General features: G+C 44.8%; 1 protein-coding gene across 3 annotated transcripts in view; it reads right to left on the bottom strand.

The window, feature by feature from the left end:
- Positions 1–23,236, bottom strand: part of LOC125465259 (rab GTPase-activating protein 1) — a 205,985-nt gene that overhangs the window by 92,405 nt on the left and 90,344 nt on the right. For all 3 annotated transcript variants that reach the window (XM_059638399.1, XM_059638398.1, XM_059638400.1), the window contains one exon: positions 13,373–13,523. In XM_059638399.1, coding sequence (XP_059494382.1) covers positions 13,373–13,523 — 151 coding nt within the window. The remainder of the gene's footprint in view (positions 1–13,372; positions 13,524–23,236) is intronic.

Genomic DNA, 23,236 nt, shown 5'->3' with positions numbered 1-23,236 from the left:
CTGTTTGATTTCAGTGCCTCTGGACATCAGAGTTCGTCCGAGAAAAATAAAAACAGCAAAATTCATAGCTAACTTTGGAGAAACCTGTGTGGGGAGATCACAGCAGGGGAGCAGCTAAGTGGCTAACTTTTCTTTGTAAATCTACAATAGCGATTGTATGTTAACTGAGATCTGCTTCTTGATTAAACCTTAAAAACATAAAACATAGGTACTAAGTTAGCCTGGAGCACTGTTTTTAGAGCAGTAAGACTGTGATATTTTCTGCATCTATAGATTTGTCAAGATGCAAAGATGGCCTTTGCTAAGTGATATGCTCTTCCTGTCGGATGTGGGAGATTAGGGAGAGTTTCCAGGTTACTGATGATTATGTCTGCAAGAAGTTTGCTTGGTCGTGAGTCCTGTCAATCAGCTTTGATCGGTTGGAGAAACAGTTAGAGGCAATGGTTGGGGGTGGGGGTGGGGGGTGGGGGGTCTGATGGATAACAGTTGCAGGAAGGGAGATAAATTGATGATACAGTTAGGTAGATGGGTGGCCTCTAGGAAAGGTAGGACAGGGAGACACATGGGGCAGGAGTCTCCTGTGGCTATCCCCATTTCAAACAAATATGCTTTTCTGGAAAACGTAGGGGGTGATGGACTCCTAGGGGAACGCAGCACTGACAGCCAGGTTTCTGGTACTGAGACTGTCTCTAATGTAATAAAGGGGTAAGCCAGGTTCCAAGCGATTAATTGTGATGGCGGATTCTCTAATCAGAGGCACAGATGGACATTTCTGTGGCCGACAGGGAGACACCAGAATGGTGCATAGCCTTGATCCTGGCACAAGGGAGACAATATCTGAGAGGATGCTGAATATTTGAGAGGGACCAGCTGGAGGTTGTTGTACAGGTTGGAACTAACGTCACAGAAAGAGATAGATAAAGATGGGACTCTGAGGAGAGAATATAGAAAGTTAGATTTAAAAAGGAGGTCCTCGAGGGTAGTAATATCTGATTATCCCTAGGGCTCGAGCTAGCGAGGGTAGGAATAGGGAATAGAGCAGATGAATGTATGGCTGAGGAGCTGGTGCAGGGGAGAAGGATTCACATTTTTGGATCATTTAAATCTCTTCTGCGATAGAAGTGATCTGTATGAAAAGGACAGATTACACCTGAATTTGAAGGAGACTAATATACTGGTGGGAAGATTTGCTACAGCTGCTCAGATTTAAACTAGGAAGGGGCAGGTGGGACTCAGGGAGACAGTAAGGAAAGGCAGCAGTCTGAGACTGATACAGTTGGGAAAATGAGAAAGTCAAACTGTCAGGGCAGGCAGGAACAAAGCAGAGAATGAGGTAGAACTGATAAATTAAAATGTATTTATTTCAATGCAAGGGGCCTAATAGGTAAAGCAGATGAACTCAGGGCATGGCTAGGAACACCAGACTGGGATATCATAGCCAATTATAAATACGTGGCTCAGGGATGGGCAGGACTGGCAGCTTAATGTTCCAGGGTACAGATGCTTTAGAAAGCATAGAGTGGTGGGTAAGACAGGAGGCGAGTGGTGTTTTTGGTTAAGGATAACATTACTGCTGTACTTAGGGAGAAACATGTCCAGGCAAGTTATTTGGGTGGAACTGAGAGATATGAAAGGGATGATCACCTCATTGGGATTGTACTATAGATCCCTCACAATAATCAGCGGGAATTTGAGAAACAAATTTTTAAGGAGGTCTCAGTTATCTGTGAGAATAATATGGTGATTATGATAGGGGATTTTAATTTTCTAAACGTAGACTGGGATTGCTATAATGTTAAGGGCTTGGATGGAGATGAATTTAGGCGCGCAGAAGAAAATTTCTGGATTCAGTATAGGGATGTACCTACTACAGAAGGTTCAAAACTTGACCTACTCTTGAGAAATGAGGCAAGGCAGGTGAGTGAGGTGTCAGTGGGGGAGCACTTTGGGGCCAGTGACCATAAATCTATTAGTTTTAAAATATTGATGGAAAAGGAGAGACTGGATCTAGAAGTTAAAGTTCTAAATTGGAAGAAGGCCAATTTTGATAGTATTAGTCAAGAACTTTCAAAAGTTGATTGGCGGCAAATGTTCGCAGGTAAAGGGATGCTGGAAAATGTGGAGCCTTCAAAAATGATATAAGATGACTCCAGAGACAGTAGTTTCTGTTAGATTGAAGGACAAGGTTGGTAGGTGTAGGGAATGGATGGCGAGAGAAATTGAAGTTTTAGTTAAGAAAAAGAAGGAAGCAAAACATCAGGTATAGACAGCAGAGATCAAGTGAATCCCTGAAAGCATATAAAGATAGTAGGAATAAGAGAGAAATCAGGACAGCATAAAGGGAACGTGAGACAGCTTTGGCAAATACGGTTAAGGAGAAACCAAAGGGATTCTACAAATACATTAATAACAGAACAGTAACTTGGGAGAGGATAGGGCACCTTAAAAATCAGCAAGGCCACCTATGAGTGAAACAGGAGATGGGTGATTATTCTGCATCAGTGATTACTGTGGAAAAGGATAATAGAAGATGTAAAATGTGGAGAAATAAATAGTGACATCTTGAAAAAAATACCCATATTACAGAGGCAGCGGCGCTGGATATCTTAAAATACATGAAGGTGCATAAATCCCCAGGATCTGATCACGAGTAGCCGAGAACTTTGCGGGGAGCGAAGGAAGAGATTGCCGGGCCTCTTGATGAGACATTCATATCACCAACAGCAACAGGTGAGGTGCCAGAAGACTGGAGTTTGGCTAACGTTGTGTCACTATTTAAGAAATGTGGCAAGGAAAAAAACCAGGGAACTGGACATCGAGATAATGGGAACTGCAGTTGCTGGAGAATCCAAGATAACAAAATGTGAAGCTGGATGAACACAGCAGGCCAAGCAGCAATATCAGGAGCACAAAAGCTGATGTTTCTGGCCTGGACCCTTCATCTTAGAGGGGGATGGGGAGAGGGTTCTGATATAAGTAGGGAGAGAGGGGGAAGCGGACTGAAGATGGATATAGGAGAAGATAGCTTGGTTTCCCCAATGTAGAGGTAGCCACAACGTGAACAGTGGATGCAGTATACCACATTGGCAGATGTGCAGGTGAACATCTGCTTGATATGGAAAGTCATCTTGGGACTGGGATGGGGGTGAGGGGGTAAGTGTAGCACTTCCTGTGGGTGCAGGGGAAGGTGCCAGGTGTGGTGGGGTTGGAGGGGAGTGTGGAGTGGACAAGGGAGTCCCACAGAGACTGGACTCTCCAGAAGGCAGACAAGGGTGGGGATGGAAAAATGTCTAGGGTGGTGGGGTCGTTGTGGCTTCCTCTACATTGGGAAAACCAAGCTGAGGCTTGTGGACCGCTTTGCAGAACAGCTCCGCTCGGTTCGCAATAAACAACTGCATCTCCCCGTCACGAACCATTTCAACTCCCCCTCCCATTCCTTAGACGACACGTCCATCCTGGGCCTCTGGCAGTGCCATAACGATGCCACCCAAAGGTTGCAGGAACAGCAACTCATATTCCGCTTGGCAACCCTGCAGCCCAATGGTATCAATGTGGACTTCACAAGCTTCAAAATCTCCCCTTCCCCCTCTGCATCCCAAAACTAGTCCAGCTCGTCCCCTCCCCCCACTGCATCCCAAAACCAGCCCAGCTCGTCCCCGCCTCCCTAACCTGTTCTTCCTCTCACCTATCCCCTCCTCCCACAAGTCGCACCTCCATTTCCCACCGAGTAACCTCATCCCGCCTCCTTGGCCTGTCCGTCTTCCCCGGACTTACCTATCCCCTCCCCACCTATCTTCTCCTCTATCCATCTTTGGTCCACCTCCCCCTCTCTCCCTATTTATTTCAGAAGACTCTCCCCATCTCCCTCTCTGATGAAGGGTCCAGGCCCGAAACATCAATTTTTGTGCTCCTGAGATGCTGCTTGGCCTGCTGTGTTCATCTAGCTTCACACTTTGTTAATTGGAGATCGATGAGCCTGACATCACTGGTGGGCAATTCACTGAAGGGAATCCTGAGGGACAGGATTTACATGTATTTGAAAAAGGAGTAGGGATAGTCAACATGGCTTTGTGCATGGGAAATCATGTCTCACTAACTTGATCGAGTTCTTTGAAGAAGTAACAAAGAGGAATGACAAGGGCAGAGTGGTAGGTGTGACTTATATGGACTTTGATAAGGTTCCCATGGCAGACTGGTTCACAAGGTTACATCACGTGGAATATAGTGAGAATTGGCCATATGGATACAAAACTGGCTTGAAGGTAGAAGACAGAGGGTGGTGGTGGAGGCTGCTTTTCAGACTGGAGGCCTCTGACCAGCGGTGTGCCACAAGGATCAGTGCTGGATCCTCTATATTTACATAAATGTGGAAAAGCAGGAGGTATGATGACACTAAAATTGGAGGTGTAGTGGACAGCCAAGAAGGTTACCTCAGATCACGCTGGGATCTTGATCAGACGGGCCAATAGGCTGAGGAGTGGCAGGTGGAGTTTAATTTAGACAAATTTGAGCTGCCGCATTTTGGAAAGGCAAATCAGGGCAGGACTTATATATTGTTGACTCGCCAAGCTGGTTTGTTGTTCCACAGACGTTTCGTTACCGTGCTTGGTAACATCTTCAGTGCAGTCTCTGGGGAAACATCGGTGTGTTTTCCCACCTGGTTTGTAAACTCTGGGGTCTTTTGCGATGGATTGCCTCACTTCCAGGTTTCTTCCATAGTGGAATGTATATGGGATCGAGTTCAATGAGTTTCTTAATAGCCTGCTTCATGGAGTGCCATGCTTCCAGGCATTCTCGTGTTTGGAATGAGCTGCCTGAGGAAATGGTGGAAGTTGGTACCATTGTGTCATTGGAAAGGCATCTAGTCGGGTACATAAGTAGGAAGGGATTAGAGAAGTATGGGCCAAATGCTGGAAAATGGGACTAGATCAATTTAGGATATGCAGTCAGCATGGATGAGTCAGACCGAAGGGTGTGTTTTCATGATTATAACTTAAGACACTGCAAAATAACAATATAGCACACTGCAAGCATCTGACCAATCTAAGAAAAAAGCTGCAATCAACATCTGCTTTAAACATTAACTGTATTACCAAATGACTGGAATAAGTTCATTTTGAGATTGTCATCAAAGCACACGCACATCTGAAGAAAACAAAAGTACATTGCTTCATGGCTCTAGGAGAAAATTGTTACTTTTTTGCGACAACTTGAGCAGATAACAGCGTTCAAACGCAATGATTTCAACATGTAATACACTTGCAACTTTTAAACTGCATGTGAAGGTAATGAAAAAGAATGGACAGCCTGAATGCTAATCACCAGATACTTATACACACAAATTGTAACACCATTGAAAGTTCATTAATGTCCTTCACAAGCTCAAGTTTGACCTTTGATAACGGTTATGTATTTATAAGCAACTTTAATAAATCTCCATATGATTGATGTAGTCGGCTCAACTGCACTCAGTGAAATGTAGTCATGAAAACCATCTCAGACTGAATCTATATATATTATGCATCTCTTATTTGCTGTAATCCTTATGAGTTTATCTGGATAGCTCAAAGTTTGTCAGTAACTTATTTTGAGAAAATAAAACTAGAACTTTGAAATATTCTTTGATAATTTTTTGACTTTTTGCTTAAAAAATAATGTACTGTTAAGTGTTAAACACAGCTGGTGACTGTACAATTTGCTACTGCCCATCAATTTCCTGATATTAAATAAGCCTTTAGGGCTCAAGTTATTACAGCCCTATGGTATTACGGTTAATAGGCTAGATGAATAAAATTCCTTGAAGGAGGATTAATGGATACTTGAGCAAGAAATCAATATACCAAGACGAGGTGCACTACATCGTTACATTTTCTCAACATTCAGATATATATTTATTCTGTTTTGAATTATTTTAGGTAACATACAACAATGATTGAGGTACATCCATTAGTTTTGCAACCAAAGAGATAGATAAATTTATTCATGTAACAGCTCCATCTATACAGCACATTAGTATTTTTCCTTGTAAAGTATTAACAAACGAAGTACGGTGTAGGGGTTTAATCAATGGTTTTCAAAAATGCCTGCAAAGTAACGTAGGATAAATATAACTCTTAATATACCTCTAAACCATTCAGACAAAAAAAATGCATCCAGTTTAACCCTGTTTTGTGATAATTAGCTGCTCTCTGCTGGGAGAATGAAAGGGATTCCATGTTTAGCCTGAATACCCAAGTCAAAAATCAGACACAGACTGTTTGTCCCGCTCTTAATCCTGTTGCCCTTCAGTAATATAGTTCTTTTTTAAACTCTTTCATGGGGTGTCAGCATCATCTGAAAGGATAGCATGTATTGTTCTTCCCTTGTTAGGCCATTTCTGAGGGCAGCTCAGTCAACCACAATGCTGTTGGTCTGGAGTCACATATAGGACAGACCAGGTAAAGATGGCAGACTTCCTTCCTCAGAGAACATTAGCAAATGAGGTAAGTTTTAGATCACTATTACTAGATCCACATTTACAGATTCCATTAGTTTTGAATTTAAATTCCACCTGTGGAATTAGCCTGGATCCCTGGAGAAAAAAATGATGTTACCAGTGTACCATCATCCTTCTCGTGGTAGGCAACATAACATCCCAAGACAAGATGCAGTTTGATTGTGATGCCTCCCATAACTGACTGGACTACTGGCACTTGCAAGTGAAAATCAGCCACCTAGAGGAAGATATGATTCCACAGGCAATCGTTTAACAGAGTTTCAATGCCATAGCTAACTGCATGATTAATAACATAGAATGTCTACTCATGTAGAAATACAATGAGAAAATTATTTTAATAACTCAACATTTTCCTAATGTACAGTACTCCTGAATTGTCACATTATATTTGGAAAAATATTACCAAGACTAACTGCCCAGCTTTTCAGAACAGCTTAGAAACCATAAGCATTTAGTTTGAATATAGAAAATAGAATATTTGAAATAAGAATCATTTGTTTTTACATAAAAGTTAATGGATACTTTCTATGAACATTCACCAGGTGTTATCTGCATCACTGGTGATATAAACAAACGTACTTTTTGAGCATTAGATAACACAGTGTGGAGCTGGAGGAACACAGCAGACCAGGTAGCAGAGGAGCAGGGAAGTTTCAGGTCGAGACCCTTCATCAGAAATGGGGAGGGGCAAGGGAGCTGGGAGATAAATAGGGAGGAGGGGTGGGGCTGAGGAAGGTAGGTGGGATGGTGATAGGTGAGTGCAGGTATGCAGTGGTCAGGATCGGTCAGTGAGGTGGGAGTGGCGGATAGGTGGGAGAGAGGATGGACATGTTGTGTCAGGTCAAGGAGGCAGGAATGAGAGGGAGGGTTGGTCACAGGATGTGGCTGGGGGTCGGGAAGTTTTGAAATAGTAAAATCCACATTTAGACCATTGGGCTATAGGCTCCTGAGGCAGATTATGAGGTGCTGCTCCTCCAGTTTGTGGGTGGCGCCATTGTGACACTGGAGGCGGCCCAGGATGGACATGTCATCTGGGAAGTGGAAGTGGGAGTGGGAGGGGGAGTTGAAATGGTTCGTGACCGGAAGGTGTTGTCATTTGTCACAAACAGAGTGCAGGTGCTCTACAAATCTGTCTTCCAGCAACCATCTATCCAATCTATGCACAAATATTTTATACCCTCAAATAGAATAAAACACTTAGCTGTGGACAAATTCTGGCTGTGCAGGTTAAATATTTCCTTTATGACTTTTAAAACGTGTATCTTTTTACAGCCCCTTTTCTGAGGCAGGGTGTTAAAAGTACAACCAAAGACTTTTGAAGTGTAGTACCTGTTACAATGTAGGGATAATGATACTCGGATTGTGTACAGCAACCTCCCACAAACAGCAAAGATCAGTTTTTGTATTCAGTGGATAAGTTTATCACTGGCTACGCCAGCATTTATTACCATATTGTTGTGGGTCTGGAGTCACATGTAGGCCAGATTAAATAGTTTCCTCGCCCCTAAAGGACATCAGTGAACTATATGGTTTCCTCTGACCATCAGAAATAGTTTCGTAATCATTAGACTCTTAATTCCAAATTTTTACTAAATTCAAACTCCACCACCTGCTATGGAGGGATTTTAAACCCATGTCCTCAGAACATTAACTGAGCCTGAGGATTAACAGTATAGCAATAATACCACTAGGCCGATCTCCTTGAGATGATCAAGATGGTAAACATCATGTGGATAGACTACGGGATAATTTTTTACCACGATATAGGGGATACCTTTTCAGCTGTTCTCTGACAGAGAGTCACATTTTTAAGTTTCTTTTTTACAGCAACCACAGAACAGACAGGGCCAAAAAAAATTGGAGAAATTTAGCAGGTCTGGCAGCATTTATGGAGAGAATATAAAGTCAATATCTCAGGTCCAGCGACCTTTCATCAGAACAGTTCAGATGCTGCCAGACCTGCTGTGTCCCTCTAGCTCCATACTGTGCTGTCTCTGACTCCAGCATCTGCAGTTCTTGCTATCTCTGGAAAAATAATCCAGTCCACTTGAGACTGGATGCAGGAATAAAAGTAGGCCATTTGACCAATCAAAGCCACTTCTCAATTCAATAAGGTTACGGCTGATGTGATAAGCTTTAATTCCTGTTCCTCCCTTTTCCTTGTATTCCTTAATTCCTTGACTGATTAAAAGTTTGCTCATTTCAGCAAGAATTCCACAGATTCACTACATTCAGAAAAGAAATCCCTTTGTCTTAAATCAGCAACCTCATACATCATCTAGTCCTAAACTTGCCCACATGGGAAACAGTCACTCTGCATCAACCCTATCAAGTCTCAAAAGAATCTTACATTTCAATAAAGTGCCCTCTCATTCTACTAAACTCAGAGTACAGGCACAACCGAATTAACATCATCTCATAAGACAGTCACTCCTAGGATCAATCTAGTGAATCTTCCTCAGACTGCTTCCACTTCCAGCTTCCTTAGATAAAGGGCGCAATACATATAGCAGTATTCCATGTGTAGTTTGACTAGTAATTTGTACATTTTAGCAAGGCTTCAATTTTTCTTTGTAATATACAAATATAAATTTGAAATAAAGGTCAATGTGTTTACCTTCCATATTACCTGAACTGTATGCTAACCTTTTGTGATTTATACATAAGCACCCCTAAGCCTGTATAGTGCTCCTTTCTGCAGCCTTTTTTTCTATTTAAATAATACTCAGCTTCTCTATTCTTCCTGCCAAAGTGCATATTCTGCCACATTTCTGACCACTCACTTAACTTGCCTATATGTCTCTGTAGACTGTCACCCTCACCATGTACATTCCCATTTATTTTAATGTCAACCACAAACTGGATGATAGCACAATCACTTCCCTCTCCAAGACATTAATAAGATACGGTAATTAATTGTGCCCCTAGCACTGATCCCTGTGGGACTCCACTAGTTACAGTTTGCCACCTGAAAATTAGATTAGATTTTTCCATCCAAGTGCTGCTACAATTCCCAGAGGAACTAAATTTGTCAAAGCAATCATCATTAGTGTAAAAATATTACGCTCTGACCTACTAGAGGATGCCAATTTATTCTTCAAATGTAACTGCTCTCTTTGCTTATTCAAATTGTTCTGTTTCAATTATTTAACCAGCATGCCTAAAGGCAATAATGGCAATATAGGCAACATAATAAAAGAGAGAACTGCGATTGCTGGAGGTCTGAAACAAAAGCCTGCTTCCAGTAAGGACTCCATCCCATCCTCCAATTCCTCTGTCTCCGTTCAAACAATGCCACGGAGGGCTCAGAAACTTCGACCTTTTTGGATTCTCAGTTATGGTGATTTGACAGGACCTTGGCCATGCACTCACCCCTTTCCTCCTCCAGCAACGATAGGGTCCCCCTATGTTCACTTACCATCCCACTAGCCTCCGCAATAAAAGGATTGTAAACTGCTATTTCATCACCTCTAATGGGATGCCACGATCGGACACCTCTTCCCCTTCCTTCCCTTGTCAGTATTCTGCAAGCACTGTTTCCTCCAAGACAATCTGGTACAGTTCTCCCCCACTCCTGAAGGCATCATCACATGCAATAGCAGAAAATGTAACACCAGCCTGTTCACCTCCTCCCAAACGATAGGATAACAGGATGTCGATCAGGAATAGGATGACTAGAGGTGTGAAGCAGGTACTAATTTTAAATTAACATATTACTATAAACTTAACAATCGCCTTACATACAACTTTGTTTCAAATTGGTGTGTTATTCAGCAGACAGATTTAAATGATAAATATTTTAATGTATAAGTAACATCTGTTAAACGTATTTATAAGTCATTTTGAAGTGCTAATGAAACTATTAGCATCTAATTTTCAAAGCTAAAATATGAAATAAGAATGCCAATTAAATATTAGCAGGAAGCTAATTTCACAAAACAGGATTATTAGAAAAAAATCAATAAAAATGCTGCTACAAGTAGGAAGAATCTGGGGAAACAAATGATCACTTCCAGTAAATGACTTGTTTGTTCAGCAATTAAATAATAAAAGTAAGCAATATAATCATAAAAACATAATTGAAATGCACATATGGACAAATTTTATTCTTAATCTGTGCAAGCAACTGATGTAACTTTGCTTATGAAACAGGAGTCACAATAATCTCAACTGGGAAATATTCTTGAATAAACTCTGAATCAGGGTGGTCCAAACTATTCACTTTATGGGGTAGGGAAGGATAGAGCAAGAGGCGCACATTTTGATTTTCTCACTTGGTGTGGGTGCCTTTGAGCCAAAGATAAGTTTGCACCAACAGGATGTATTAACTTCAGAATGAATTGCAAAACATCAAATTTACCGTTTAATTACTAACTATGACCAAAGAGTTCCATGCAGAACTAATCCAAAGTAATTTTTGCCTTTTCAGTTAAGCAGAAAGAGAAAAAGACTAGGCCACGAGTCCTGATCAGCAGGGAATGGAGGTGGGGACCAAGGCCAACCTAAAAAGATTAACTAATAGTTACTTCAATCAGCCCTGTTCCTCCCCAGAATCGAACTTCAGAGAATCGTCATTCTGACTCTCCCAGCCCTACCCCCAATCCCATACAACTGGCAGTGATAATGGGAACTGCAGATGCTGGAGAACCCAAGATAATAAAATGTGAGGCTGGATGAACACAGCAGGCCCAGCAGCATCTCAGGAGCACAAAAGCTGATGTTTCAGGCCCAGACCCTTCATCAGAGAGGGGGATGGGGTGAGGGTTCTGGAATAAATAGGGAAAGAGGGGAGGCGGACCGAAGATGGAGAGAAAACAAGATAGGTGGAGAGGAGAGTATAGGTGGGGAGGTAGGGAGGGGATAGGTCAGTCCAGGGAAGACGGACAGGTCAAGGAGGTGGCATGAGGTTAGTAGGTAGGAGATGGAGGTGCGGCTTGGGGTGGGAGGAAGGGATGGGTGAGGAAGAACAGGTTAGGGAGGCAGAGATAGGTTGGACTGGTTTTGGGATGTAGTGGGTGGAGGGGAAGAGCTGGGCTGGTTGTGTGGTGCAGTGGGCGGAGGGGACGAACTGGGCTGGTTTTGGGATGTGGTGGGGGAAGGGGAGATTTTGAAGCTGGTGAAGTCCACATTGATACCATTGGGCTGCAGGGTTCCCAAGCGGAATATGAGGAGTTGCTGTTCCTGCAACCTTCGGGTGGCATCATTGTGGCACTGCAGGAGGCCCGTGATGGACATGTCATCTAAAGAATGGGAGGGGGAGTGGAAATGGTTTGCGACTGGGAGGTGCAGTTGTTTATTGCGAACCGAGCGGAGGTGTTCTGCAAAGCAGTCCCCAAGCCTCCGCTTGGTTTCCCCAATGTAGAGGAAGCCACAGCGGGTGCAGTGGACGCAGTATACCATATTGGCAGATGTGCAGGTGAACCTCTGCTTAATATGGAAAGTCATCTTGGGGCCTGGGATAGGGGTGAGGGAGGTGGTGTGGGGGCAAGTGTAGCATTTCCTGCGGTTGCAGGGGAAGGTCATACAACTGGCAGCTGAGCTAATTCCCAGCCAGCCCTGTTGGACAAGCCTATTCTAGGATTTCGAAAATTTACACGTTTAACAATATACTTGAAATCTGCTCATAAGTGTTTACCGTTTACACTACTGAAAGCTATTCAGAAAAAAGTTACTATCCCTGCACGTCAATAATGATCACGTTTGGACCATTATAAATGCACAAGTTTGCCTTGATTAACAAAAATTTCAGTCTATTGTACTTTAATCATTTACGCGAAATTCTACTCTCTGCAAAGTTGCACCAGAAGTATATTTAAGTAGGGAACATCACATAAAATTCAGTTTCACTCTACAGAAGCTGATACACCTAAATATTTCCAGCACGCTTTGGTTTTCTTTCAAGTCCAAAGGATACTTTTACACCAGTTGATTGTGTGTGCAAAGATAGGCAGAATGTAGCACCTTGGCTTTGTCAAATCTCGTTCTTTCTGATGCATCTTGAAAGTACCTTGTTTTTATTCAAATTCAATTTCAACCGAAGTGTTAAAATATAAGTTAGTGAACACTTGACTACAAAATAAAAATGCATTTACACTACACACATTGTTATTTTTCAGCTAATCCTGAAAGTGGAGGTTAAATTCTCTTCTTGAGTATCATTATTTTGCTCTGGACACAAGTCGTGTCTTGCTCCAGATTCAGCCACCAGTTTACACTAGCATCAACGTACAGTGTATTGTCAAGGATAAAGACAAAAAGTTTTCAGTCAAACTACAGACAAGGGTCCTACAAAGTTATATATCAACACTGGGGCAATCACTTTCCAAAATAATTGCAATGAAAGAACTCAATTCAGAGCTACTGAGTCAAATTCTGAATGCAAGATTAACAGCAGAGACTCCTATAAATTTTTCTTCACATCATCTTTGAAGAAACAATTGTTCTTAATTGGATTATTCAGAAAGGCTTTGAAATATGGAGTTTAATAGGCAATGAACACACCATGAAGTAATCATGAAGTATGGCTTTAGGCTGTTACTGTGCAGTAGTAGTGTTCTTAGCTCTGGGACTAATGGTGCAGATACAATCCGACCAAAGGTGCGTCATAATGCGTCTGAACACGTTGACCAAAATATCGAAATATAACCAGCGAGGTCTAACCAGGTCTTCAATTTTATTTGCATGCGCTCATGAACAATGCATAGTTTGTAACAACTGCAGCCCATTTAAGAACTTCATCAATTTTCAAATTAATTAGCAGCAAAAATAAACGACATAGAAAATACATACATGTCTAAATAAATAAAACCTTTGATTATTGCTTTGGCAATTCCTTTTAATAAAAGATGCAATTTGCTTAAATATAGAAATACTTACTTTTGTGATAAGAATTCTATAGTCTTCTACCATCTGGTCATTGTTATGACATCCTGCAAGTAGTTGCCAAACTTCACCCCGTAGAGCCTCAGGGACTCCACTTCTAACTAACGTAGACAGTGGCTTCGGTCTTACACTCAGGTTCAGATGCCTGCAGAGAATTTCAAATGAAAACAAATGAAACAACAAGCAATGCACTGTACCTCAAAACTGTTCACTCAGAACGTTCTAACAAAAATACTGACAGCAATTTTACGTGGTTCAATCAAAAACATTTGATCTTTCATAAGGTACTATAATTAACTGCATGCTTAAACACAGGAAAATTACTGCTCTTTCAAACAATATCTGCAAGTGCACCAAACACCATTATGACCAGTACCCTCAAAAAATCGCGCGGCAGTCTATTTAACAGAAGTGATGTAAGATGAGTGATTTATTCACATTTTAATATTATCTATCTTAAGGTTTGGATTTTGAACTGGTGACAATTGTTTTTTGATCCGTGTATGAGCAGCTGTAACGATTAACTTGCCAGCATTTCTGGAGCTATGATTTGTTCAGAAAAACAAAACACAATTTCGGAGACGGGGGGAGCGAGGGCGCGGAGGGGCGCGAGGGGGAGCGAGGGCGCGGAGGGGCGCGAGGGGGAGCGAGGGCGCGGAGGGGCGCGAGGGGGAGCGAGGGCGCGGAGGGGCGCGAGGGGGAGCGAGGGCGCGGAGGGGCGCGAGGGGGAGCGAGGGCGCGGAGGGGCGCGAGGGGGAGCGAGGGCGCGGAGGGGCGCGAGGGGGAGCGAGGGCGCGGAGGGGCGCGAGGGGGAGCGAGGGCGCGGAGGGGCGCGAGGGGGAGCGAGGGCGCGGAGGGGCGCGAGGGGGAGCGAGGGCGCGGAGGGGCGCGAGGGGGAGCGAGGGCGCGGAGGGGCGCGAGGGGGAGCGAGGGCGCGGAGGGGCGCGAGGGCGCGGAGGGGCGCGAGGGGGAGCGAGGGCGCGGAGGGGCGCGAGGGGGAGCGAGGGCGCGGAGGGGCGCGAGGGGGAGCGAGGGCGCGGAGGGGCGCGAGGGGGAGCGAGGGCGCGGAGGGGCGCGAGGGCGCGGAGGGGCGCGAGGGGGAGCGAGGGCGCGGAGGGGCGCGAGGGGGAGCGAGGGCGCGGAGGGGCGCGAGGGGGAGCGCGGGGGGGAGCGAGGGCGCGGGGGGGAGCGCGAGGGCGCGGAGGGACGCGGGGGGGGCGCGAGGGCGCGGGGGGACGCGAGGGGGAGCGAGGGCGCGGAGGGGCGCGAGGGGGAGCGCGGGGGGGAGCGAGGGCGCGGGGGGAGCGAGGGCGCGGAGGGGCGCGGGGGGGAGCGCGAGGGCGCGGGGGGACGCGGGGGGGGCGCGAGGGCGCGGGGGGGAGCGAGGGCGCGGGGGGGAGCGGGGGGGAGCGAGGGGGCGCGAGGGGGCGCGAGGGGGCGCGAGGGGGCGCGAGGGGGCGCGAGGGGGCGCGAGGGGGCGCGAGGGGGCGCGAGGGGGAGCGAGGGGGAGCGAGGGGGCGCGAGGGGGCGCGAGGGGCGCGAGGGGCGCGAGGGGGAGCGAGGGCGCGGAGGGGCGCGGAGGGGCGCGAGGGGGAGAGAGGCGGAGCGAGGGCACGGAGGGACGCGAGGGGGAGCGAGGGCGCGGAGGGGCGCGAGGGGGAGCGAGGGCGCGGAGGGGCGCGAGGGGGAGCGAGGGCGCGGAGGGGCGCGAGGGGGAGCGAGGGCGCGGAGGGGCGCGAGGGGGAGCGAGGGCGCGGAGGGGCGCGAGGGGGAGCGAGGGCGCGGAGGGGCGCGAGGGGGAGCGAGGGCGCGGAGGGGCGCGAGGGGGAGCGAGGGCGCGGAGGGGCGCGAGGGGGAGCGAGGGCGCGGAGGGGCGCGAGGGGGAGCGAGGGCGCGGAGGGGCGCGAGGGGGAGCGAGGGCGCGGAGGGGCGCGAGGGGGAGCGAGGGGGAGCGAGGGGGAGCGAGGGCGCGGAGGGGCGCGAGGGGGAGCGAGGGCGCGGAGGGGCGCGAGGGGGAGCGAGGGCGCGGAGGGGCGCGAGGGGGAGCGAGGGCGCGGAGGGGCGCGAGGGGGAGCGAGAGCGAGAGCGCGAAGGGGCGAGGGGGAGCGAGAGCGCGAGCGCGAGGGCGAGGGGGGGCGAGGGGGCGCGAGAGGGAGCAAGAGCTCGAGGAAGAGAAGAGTCCCTGGGATGATGTTGGTGACTTGTTTCCTTTAGAACAATTGTGAGCAGGCAAAGTAAACACTGAGGCAAATTTGATTGCTTAGGGAAAAAACCTCAGTTTAGAAAATGTTTCACTTTCAGTTTGAAAGTCCCAGCGGAATTTAGATCTATGAGACAGTTTTCCCTGAAAGGAAAAGGTAATGTAAAACTTACAAAATAGGTTACCTATGTTTCAGGATTCAATTCCAGAGCATTGATTGGTTAGAACCCAGAAGTTATTCATGTTTGAGAAAAATCGAAACAGTTTTGAGACTAATCAAGAAAGACACTACCGAAGCCTGAAGGCCAGTAACTCAAACATGTGATAGAGAAGCAAACTCTCTCTGGTGTTTGAGTACTATCGTGCGCTGGTGTTAGGGTAGATAAGATTGCATTTGCACTGTATTCAAAACACCTTTCAAAAAAGGTTATATGTAAATAGCTTGATTTATTCCGTTTTATTTTCTGTTATTTTGATAGTAGCCTTGTTTTATTCCTAAAACCATCCCTGCAGTATTGTGTAATAGTGTGAAGCTGGATGAACACAGCAGGCCAAGCAGCATCTCAGGAGCACAAAAGCTGACGTTTCAGGCCTAGACCCTTCATCAGAGAGCTCTCTGATGAAGGGTCTCGGCCCGAAACGTCAGCTTTTGTGCTCCTGAGATGCTGCTTGGCCTGCTGTGTTCATCCAGCTCCACACTTTGTTATCTTGGATTCTCCAGCATCCGCTGTTCCCATTATCACCCTGCAGTGTTGTGTGTTTTGTTTCAGCGAAAGACTACCTTGTTAAATTAAAAGATAGGGCATGATCTATTAGACCAGATTTCAGTCTGGGATTTCTCTGGTCTTGTCATAAATTCAGCCTGAACCACAAGAGAGAGGATATTTTCATAAGATAGCTATGATAATGCACATAATGTAACTGGCAACCAGGAAGAGCATCTTAGTGATACATAACCTTTTTGGGTAGAGTTTATATTTCAGCAAATTTATCAATTTACTAGTTATATGTAGGGCATTTGCCCTGTCCAAGCCAGAAGGCCTAGGAACAAGTTCCACCTCCGCTGAAGTAACCTCATAACATGTCCGAGCAGGTTGATTACAATGACTAACGTCGTGTGACACAGCATTCAAGCAAGTGCACTTTTACTGTAGAGTATCAGAACTAAGTCTCTCAAGTTTTTAAGTGATGGAAAGGAAGAGGTGATTGGCTGCTTTCACCTAAACAAAGGAGCTGATTGGAAATTAGGATCGGTGAACATTTCTAGCGTTTGAACTAAGTTTAGTCTGTAGTGTTTACATCACTAGTCTTTTATTTCTGTCCTATCGCTAAATCCCTCATCCACGTCTTTGTTGCTTCAAGATTCTACTATGGTGATGCACTCCTGGCTGGCCCCCATATTCTACCCTCCAGAGACTTGAGGGTTGTGATCCAAATCTCTGTAGGATGTGTTCTTCACTTGCACCTAGTATCATACACTTATCAACTTTGTGCCCCCAACCGACACTAACTCTCCACCCAGCCATGCCTTTTTTTCAAATCTTCCCATAATCCCACCCTTCCCTATATCCATAATCTCCTCCAGCCACACAGAATCCCTGTGTGAAGCAGGCCATTTGGTCCATCAAGTCTACACCGATCCTCCAAAAAGAGTGTTCGACCCAGATGCACCCCCGTACCCAATAACCGTGCATTTTCCAAGGCTAGCCTGTGCATCCCTGTACTCTGTGGACAATTTGGCTTGGCCAAGTCACCTAACCTGCACATCTCTGGATGTAGGAGGAAACTACAGCACCTGGAGGAAACCCATGCTGACACAGGGAGAAGTTGCCCAAGGGTGGAAAAGAACCCAGAACTGGTGCTGTGAGGCAGCAGTGCTAACCAGTGAGCTACCATGCTGCCAATGTAATTGTAATCCTTCAAGATATTAACCATTATCTAATTCTGGCCCTCTTCACTGGCTTTGATTTTAATTGTTTGACCATTCACGGACAAGCCTGCAGCTGCTTAGACCTGAACACTATAAGACCATAAAACCAATCACATAGGAGTAGAAGTAAGGCCATTCGGCCCATCAAGTCCACTCCGTCATTTAAATCATGTGATGGGCATTTCAATTCCACTTCCCTGCACTCTCCCCATAGCCCTTGATTCCTTCTAAGATCAAGAATTTGTCGATCTCTGCCTTGAAGGCATCTAACATCCTGGCCTCCACTGCACTCCGTGGCAATAAATTCCACAAGCCCACCACTCTCTGGCTGAAGAAATGTCGTCTCATTTCAGTTTTAAATTTATCCCCTCTAATTTTAAGGCTGTGCCCACGGGTCCTAGTCTCCCCACCTAACAGAAACACCTTCCTAGCGTCCACCCCTTCTAAACCATACATTATCTTCTAAGTTTCTATTAGATCTCCCCTCAACCTTATAATGAGTACAATCCCAGGATCCTTAGCTGTTCATCATACGTTAAACCTACCAATCCAGGGATCATCCATGTGAATCTCCACTGGACATGCTCCAGGGCTAGTATGTCCTTCCTGAGGTGTGGGGCCGAAAAGTATTCTAAATGGCGCCTAACTAGAGCTTTAAAAAGCCTCGGTAGCGCATCGCTGCTTATATATTCCAACCCTCTTGAGATAAACGACAACATTACATTCGCTTTCTTAATTACGGACTCTACCTGCAAGTTAACCTTCAGAGAATCCTGGACCAACACTCCCAGATCCCTTTGTACTTCTGCTTTACAAATTTTCTCACCATTTAGAAAATAGTCCATGCCTGTATTCTTTGTTCGAAAGTGCAAAACCTCACACTTACTCACATTGAATTTCAGTCATTTCCTGGACCACTCCCCTAAACTGTCCAAGTCCTTCTGCAGCTTCCTCACCTCCTCAGTACTACCTGCCTGTCCACCTGTCTTTGTATCATCGGCATACTTTGCCAGAATGCCCCCAGTCCCTTCATCATTAATATATAAGGTGAACAGCTGCGGCCCCAACACTGAACCCTGTGGGACACCACTCGTCACCGGCTGCCATTCCGAGAAAGAGCCTTTTATCCCAACTCTCTGCCTTCTGTCAGACAGCCAATCCTCAATCCAAGCCAGTAGCTCACCTCGAACACCATGGGCCCTCACCTTGCTCAGCAGCCTCCCGTGAGGCACCGCATCAAAGGCCTTTTGGAAGTCTAGATAGATAACATCTACTGGGCTTCCCCGGTCTACCATACTTGTTACCTCTTCAAAGAATTCTAACAGGTTTGTCAGGCACGACCTCCCCTTACTAAATCCATGCTGACTTGTTCTAATCTGACCCTGCACTTCCAGGAATTTAGAAATCTCGTCCTTGACAATGGATTCTAGAATTTTACCAACTACCAAGGTTAGGCTAACCGGCCTATAATTTTCCATCTTTTGCCTTGATCCTTTCTTAAACAAGGGGGTTACAACAGCAATTTTCCAATCATCTGGGACTTTCCCTAACTCCAGTGACTTTTGAAAGATCACGACCAAAGCCTCCGCTATTTCCTCAGCCACCTCCCTCAGAACTCTAGCGTGTAGCCCATCGAGGCCAGGATGACCTGATAGCTTTTCTAGCACTTTCTCTTTTGTAATGCCTACCATACTCCACTGTGTCCCCTGGCTCTCCCTAATTGTTGGGATACTACTCATGTCTTCCACTGTGAAGAACGACGCAAAGTACTTATTAAGTTCTTCAGCTATTTCCTTATCTCCCATCACTTGCGGCCCAATATCTATTTTTGCCTCTCGTTTGTTTCTTCTGTATTGAAAGAAGCTTTTACTATTATTTCTAATATTATTAGCTAGCCTACCTTCATATCTGATCCTCTCCTTCCTTATTGCGCTCTTTGTTATCCTCTGTTTATTTGTGTAGCTTTCCTAATCTTCTGATTTCCCAGTGCTCTTGGCCACTTTACTTTTTCTTTGATATATTTTCTAATTTCCTTTGTCAGCCATGGCTGTCTAATCCCATCCCAGACAATCTTTCTTTTCTTTGGGATGAATCTCTGTACTGTGTCCTCAATTACACCCAGAAACTCCTGCCGTTGTTAGTCTACTGTCTTCCCTGCTAGGCTCTGCTTCCATTCGATTTTTGTCAATTCCTCTCTCATGCCCCTGTAATTACCTTTATTTAACTGTAACACCATTACATCCGATTTTGCCTTTTCTCTTTCAAACCACAGACTGGACTCGACCACATTATGATCGCTGCCTCCTAAGTGTTCCCTTACTTTAAGGTCTTTTATAAAGTCTGGCTCATTACATAGCACTAAGTCTAGAATAGCCTGCTCCCTTGTGGGCTCCATCACAAGCTGTTCCAAAAAGCCATCCTGCAAGCATTCCATGAATTCCTTTTCTTTGGATCCACCGGCAACATTATTCACCCAATCCACCTGCATATTGAAGTCCCCCATGATCACCGTGACCTTGCCTTTCTGACATGCCCTATCTATTTCTCGGAGCATCTTGCGCCCCTGGTGCTGATCACTATTAGGAAGTCTGTACATAACTCCCATTATAGTTGTTTTTGCCTTTGTGGTTCCTCAATTCCACCCACACAGACTCCATATCTTCTGACCCTATGTCATTCAGTGCCGTAGATTTAATTCCATTCATAACTAACAAGGCAATTCCACCCCCTCTGCCCACCTCCCTGTCTTTTCAATATGTTGTGAATCCTTGGATGTTTAACTGCCAGCCCTGAACTCCCTGCAACCATGTCTGTGATGTCTACCACATCATAATCATTCAAGAGGATTCGTGCTATTAATTCATCTACTTTGTTGCGAATACGACGAGCATTTAGATAAAGTGCCTTAATGCTAACTTATCATTATTAGAAAGGTTGGAAATCCCAAGATGTCTTAAGCTATCCTTAAAGCCTAGCGTATCATTACCTCTCAACCTCTTTCTTCTTTCAGAATGCTCTTTAAGAATCTCTGACAAACGTTTTGGTGATATGTCCCAATATCACTATGTTCTTCAGCGTCAAATTTTACTTTCTGCCACACCCATAAAGAATCTAGATCTACTATATCACATTAAGAACATGTATAAATACAAATTATTTGCATTCTTCTTTTAAAGTGTGGAATTTTGTGCGCATACAAAAGCTGCTATGTAAATATGTTTACAATCAACAGTCAGCAAAGTTGAAAATTACTCACTGTATGCAAAACATTTCAGAGTGAACTACTGAAAACAATTCTGAGATAGTAGGAACTGCAGATACTGGGGAATCTGAGATAACAACAGGTAACAGATGGATGAACACAGCAGGCCAAGGAGCAGAGGATCAGGAAGGCTGATGTTTCGGGTCTAGGCCCGAAATGTCAGCCTTCCTAGTCCTCTGATGCTGCTTGGCCTGCTGTGTTCATCTAGCTCTCCACCTTGTTTTCTCTATTAAAACAATTCTCATTGCTTTATTTTATTAGATTTTAAAAAACCTGTGTGTTGGAGATCCAATACAGAAACAGAAATTGGAGAAACTCTGCAGGTCTGGAATGGGGTGAAAGCAGAGTTAATGTTTCAAGTCCACTGACTCTACACAACACAATTCCTATCTTTAGCTGTAATAGTGAATGAGCCGATAGCATTCTCTTCGGTCAGAAATTGCAAGCTGCTTAGATCTAGGATTATGTAAAGGTGGAGCTCAGAGCTTGCAGTTGACTGAATACAAAACATTATAGATAGAATAAAAAAAACTATCAGCAAGAATTTTCCTGGCAAGAGATGCAGGCAGTAGAGAATATGGCCTACTTGGATAATTGACAGTTCTATCTCATGCTGTCCAAGTTTCAAAATTAAATAAAGAAAAGAAAATTCTTGTTCAAGGAATGACTAAGTTGCTGTGCCTTAAACAAAATATTACTTTATTAGGAAATTCAATGTACTGCAATGAGGAATAAAATGAAAAACATTCAAATATCACTGGTACATTTCTTTAAATGCAGGTTTGCTTACATTTAGAACCTTGCATTGAACTTAACTATATGCAGTTCATGTCATCTACATCATTGAAATTCCATTAATGGTTTATAATAGATTGTAATATCTAGTTACAATACCAAAAGTGAAGGATGGTATTTAAGCCACACACTGCTTCTTCTGCTTTAGTTGTGTCAGCTCATTCCATCAACATTTTTAATCACATTCCTAATGATTAGATGACTACATTTGTTCGGGGTTACACATAGATCAGGGCACCATGTACAATTCCTCTTCTGCCCTTAAGAATGGTGCAATGGGATATTTTACATTGACCTGAAGAGGGAGATTAGGCTTTAGTTTAATGTAACACTGGAAAGGTGGGTTCTTCAACTCCATCAATATCACACTAAAGTGGCAGTCTTGATTTTTATGCGCTGAGCTCTGCAGTGATGTATGATTCAGAGGTAAGAACTCTGCCGACTCATCCAATGCTAACTAAAGGAACAAAGGGGAAAAAATTTGCTGTTTTCGGGCTCAAAGTTTCACAGTGTTGCCCTGAGTACTGTGAATAGTTCTCGTTTAAATTAAATAGATTAACTCCTGAGCTACAAGTGAAGAACATTATAAAAGCTACAAAGTGGAAAGTAAATGAACAGAATAAAGTATTTTGCATGCCTGCATATAGTCATCATACTTTCCGAAACGATAATGACAACAATAGTAGAAGTCAATTGATGTTGTACTTACAATTTTTTGTATTCATTTCTTATAACATCGCAAGCTTTAAAGGAGAACTGTGGGACCGGATCTGACAAATTACATAAGCACAAACGAGCAAAAGCTTGGCCGAAGTAGCAGGCCTTAAGATATATCTCAAAAGAAAGAAAAAGAGGCCGTGAGTCAAAGTGGGTTAGGGAAGAATTCTTTGAGCAGGGGGCTGTTAAGTGCAGCTACCGGTGGAGGGGCCATTAAGGGGCCTGAAGCAGTCAGAAATCAGATGAGTGTAGATATTTCAGAGGTTTGCCAGGCTGAAGGAGATTAGACACAAGGATGTAGACACAGAGACAAAGGGTTTGTAAACAAAAATGAGAAGGTAATATCAAGATGATGCTTAGCTGAAAGCCACCCTAAGTCAAAGCACAGGGAGATGATGACTCAGTAAGAGTTATGACGGTCTAAGGGGATGTAGTGGGGTAGCGGTATTGTCATTGGATTACTAATCAAGAGCTCCAGACTAGTATTCTGGGGACATGGCTCTGAACCCTGGCAGACAGTGACACTTGAATTTGAAACACTTTTGAATTAAAAGCTAGTCGAATGGCGACATCACAAACTGGTCCAGGAACACCAAAAGAAGGAATTCTGTTGCTGCTCCCTGATCTAGCTTACATGAGACAGCAATATGATTGGCTCTCAACATAAATGGTCTAGCAAGCCACTTAGAGATAGGAAGAACGGCACATGCTCGAGTCAGAGATATCAGTGTGGAGCTGGAGGAACACAGCAGGCCAGGCAGCATCAGAGGAGAAGGAAAGTTGATGTTTCGGGTTGGGACCTTTCTTCAGAAATTCTGAAGGAGGATCCTGGCCTGAAACTTCAGCTTTCCTGCTCCTCTGATGCTGCCTGGCCTACTGTGTTCCTCTAGCTCCACACTGTGTTAAGTTGCATTGAACAGTTCCAAACTCTAAAGAAAATAATAATCCACACAG

The sequence above is a fragment of the Stegostoma tigrinum genome, chromosome 29 (assembly GCF_030684315.1).
Source record: "Stegostoma tigrinum isolate sSteTig4 chromosome 29, sSteTig4.hap1, whole genome shotgun sequence".
NCBI lineage: Eukaryota > Metazoa > Chordata > Chondrichthyes > Orectolobiformes > Stegostomatidae > Stegostoma > Stegostoma tigrinum.
The sequence above is the reverse complement of the archived record's forward strand: the minus strand, read 5'-3'. Positions and strand labels throughout refer to the sequence as shown.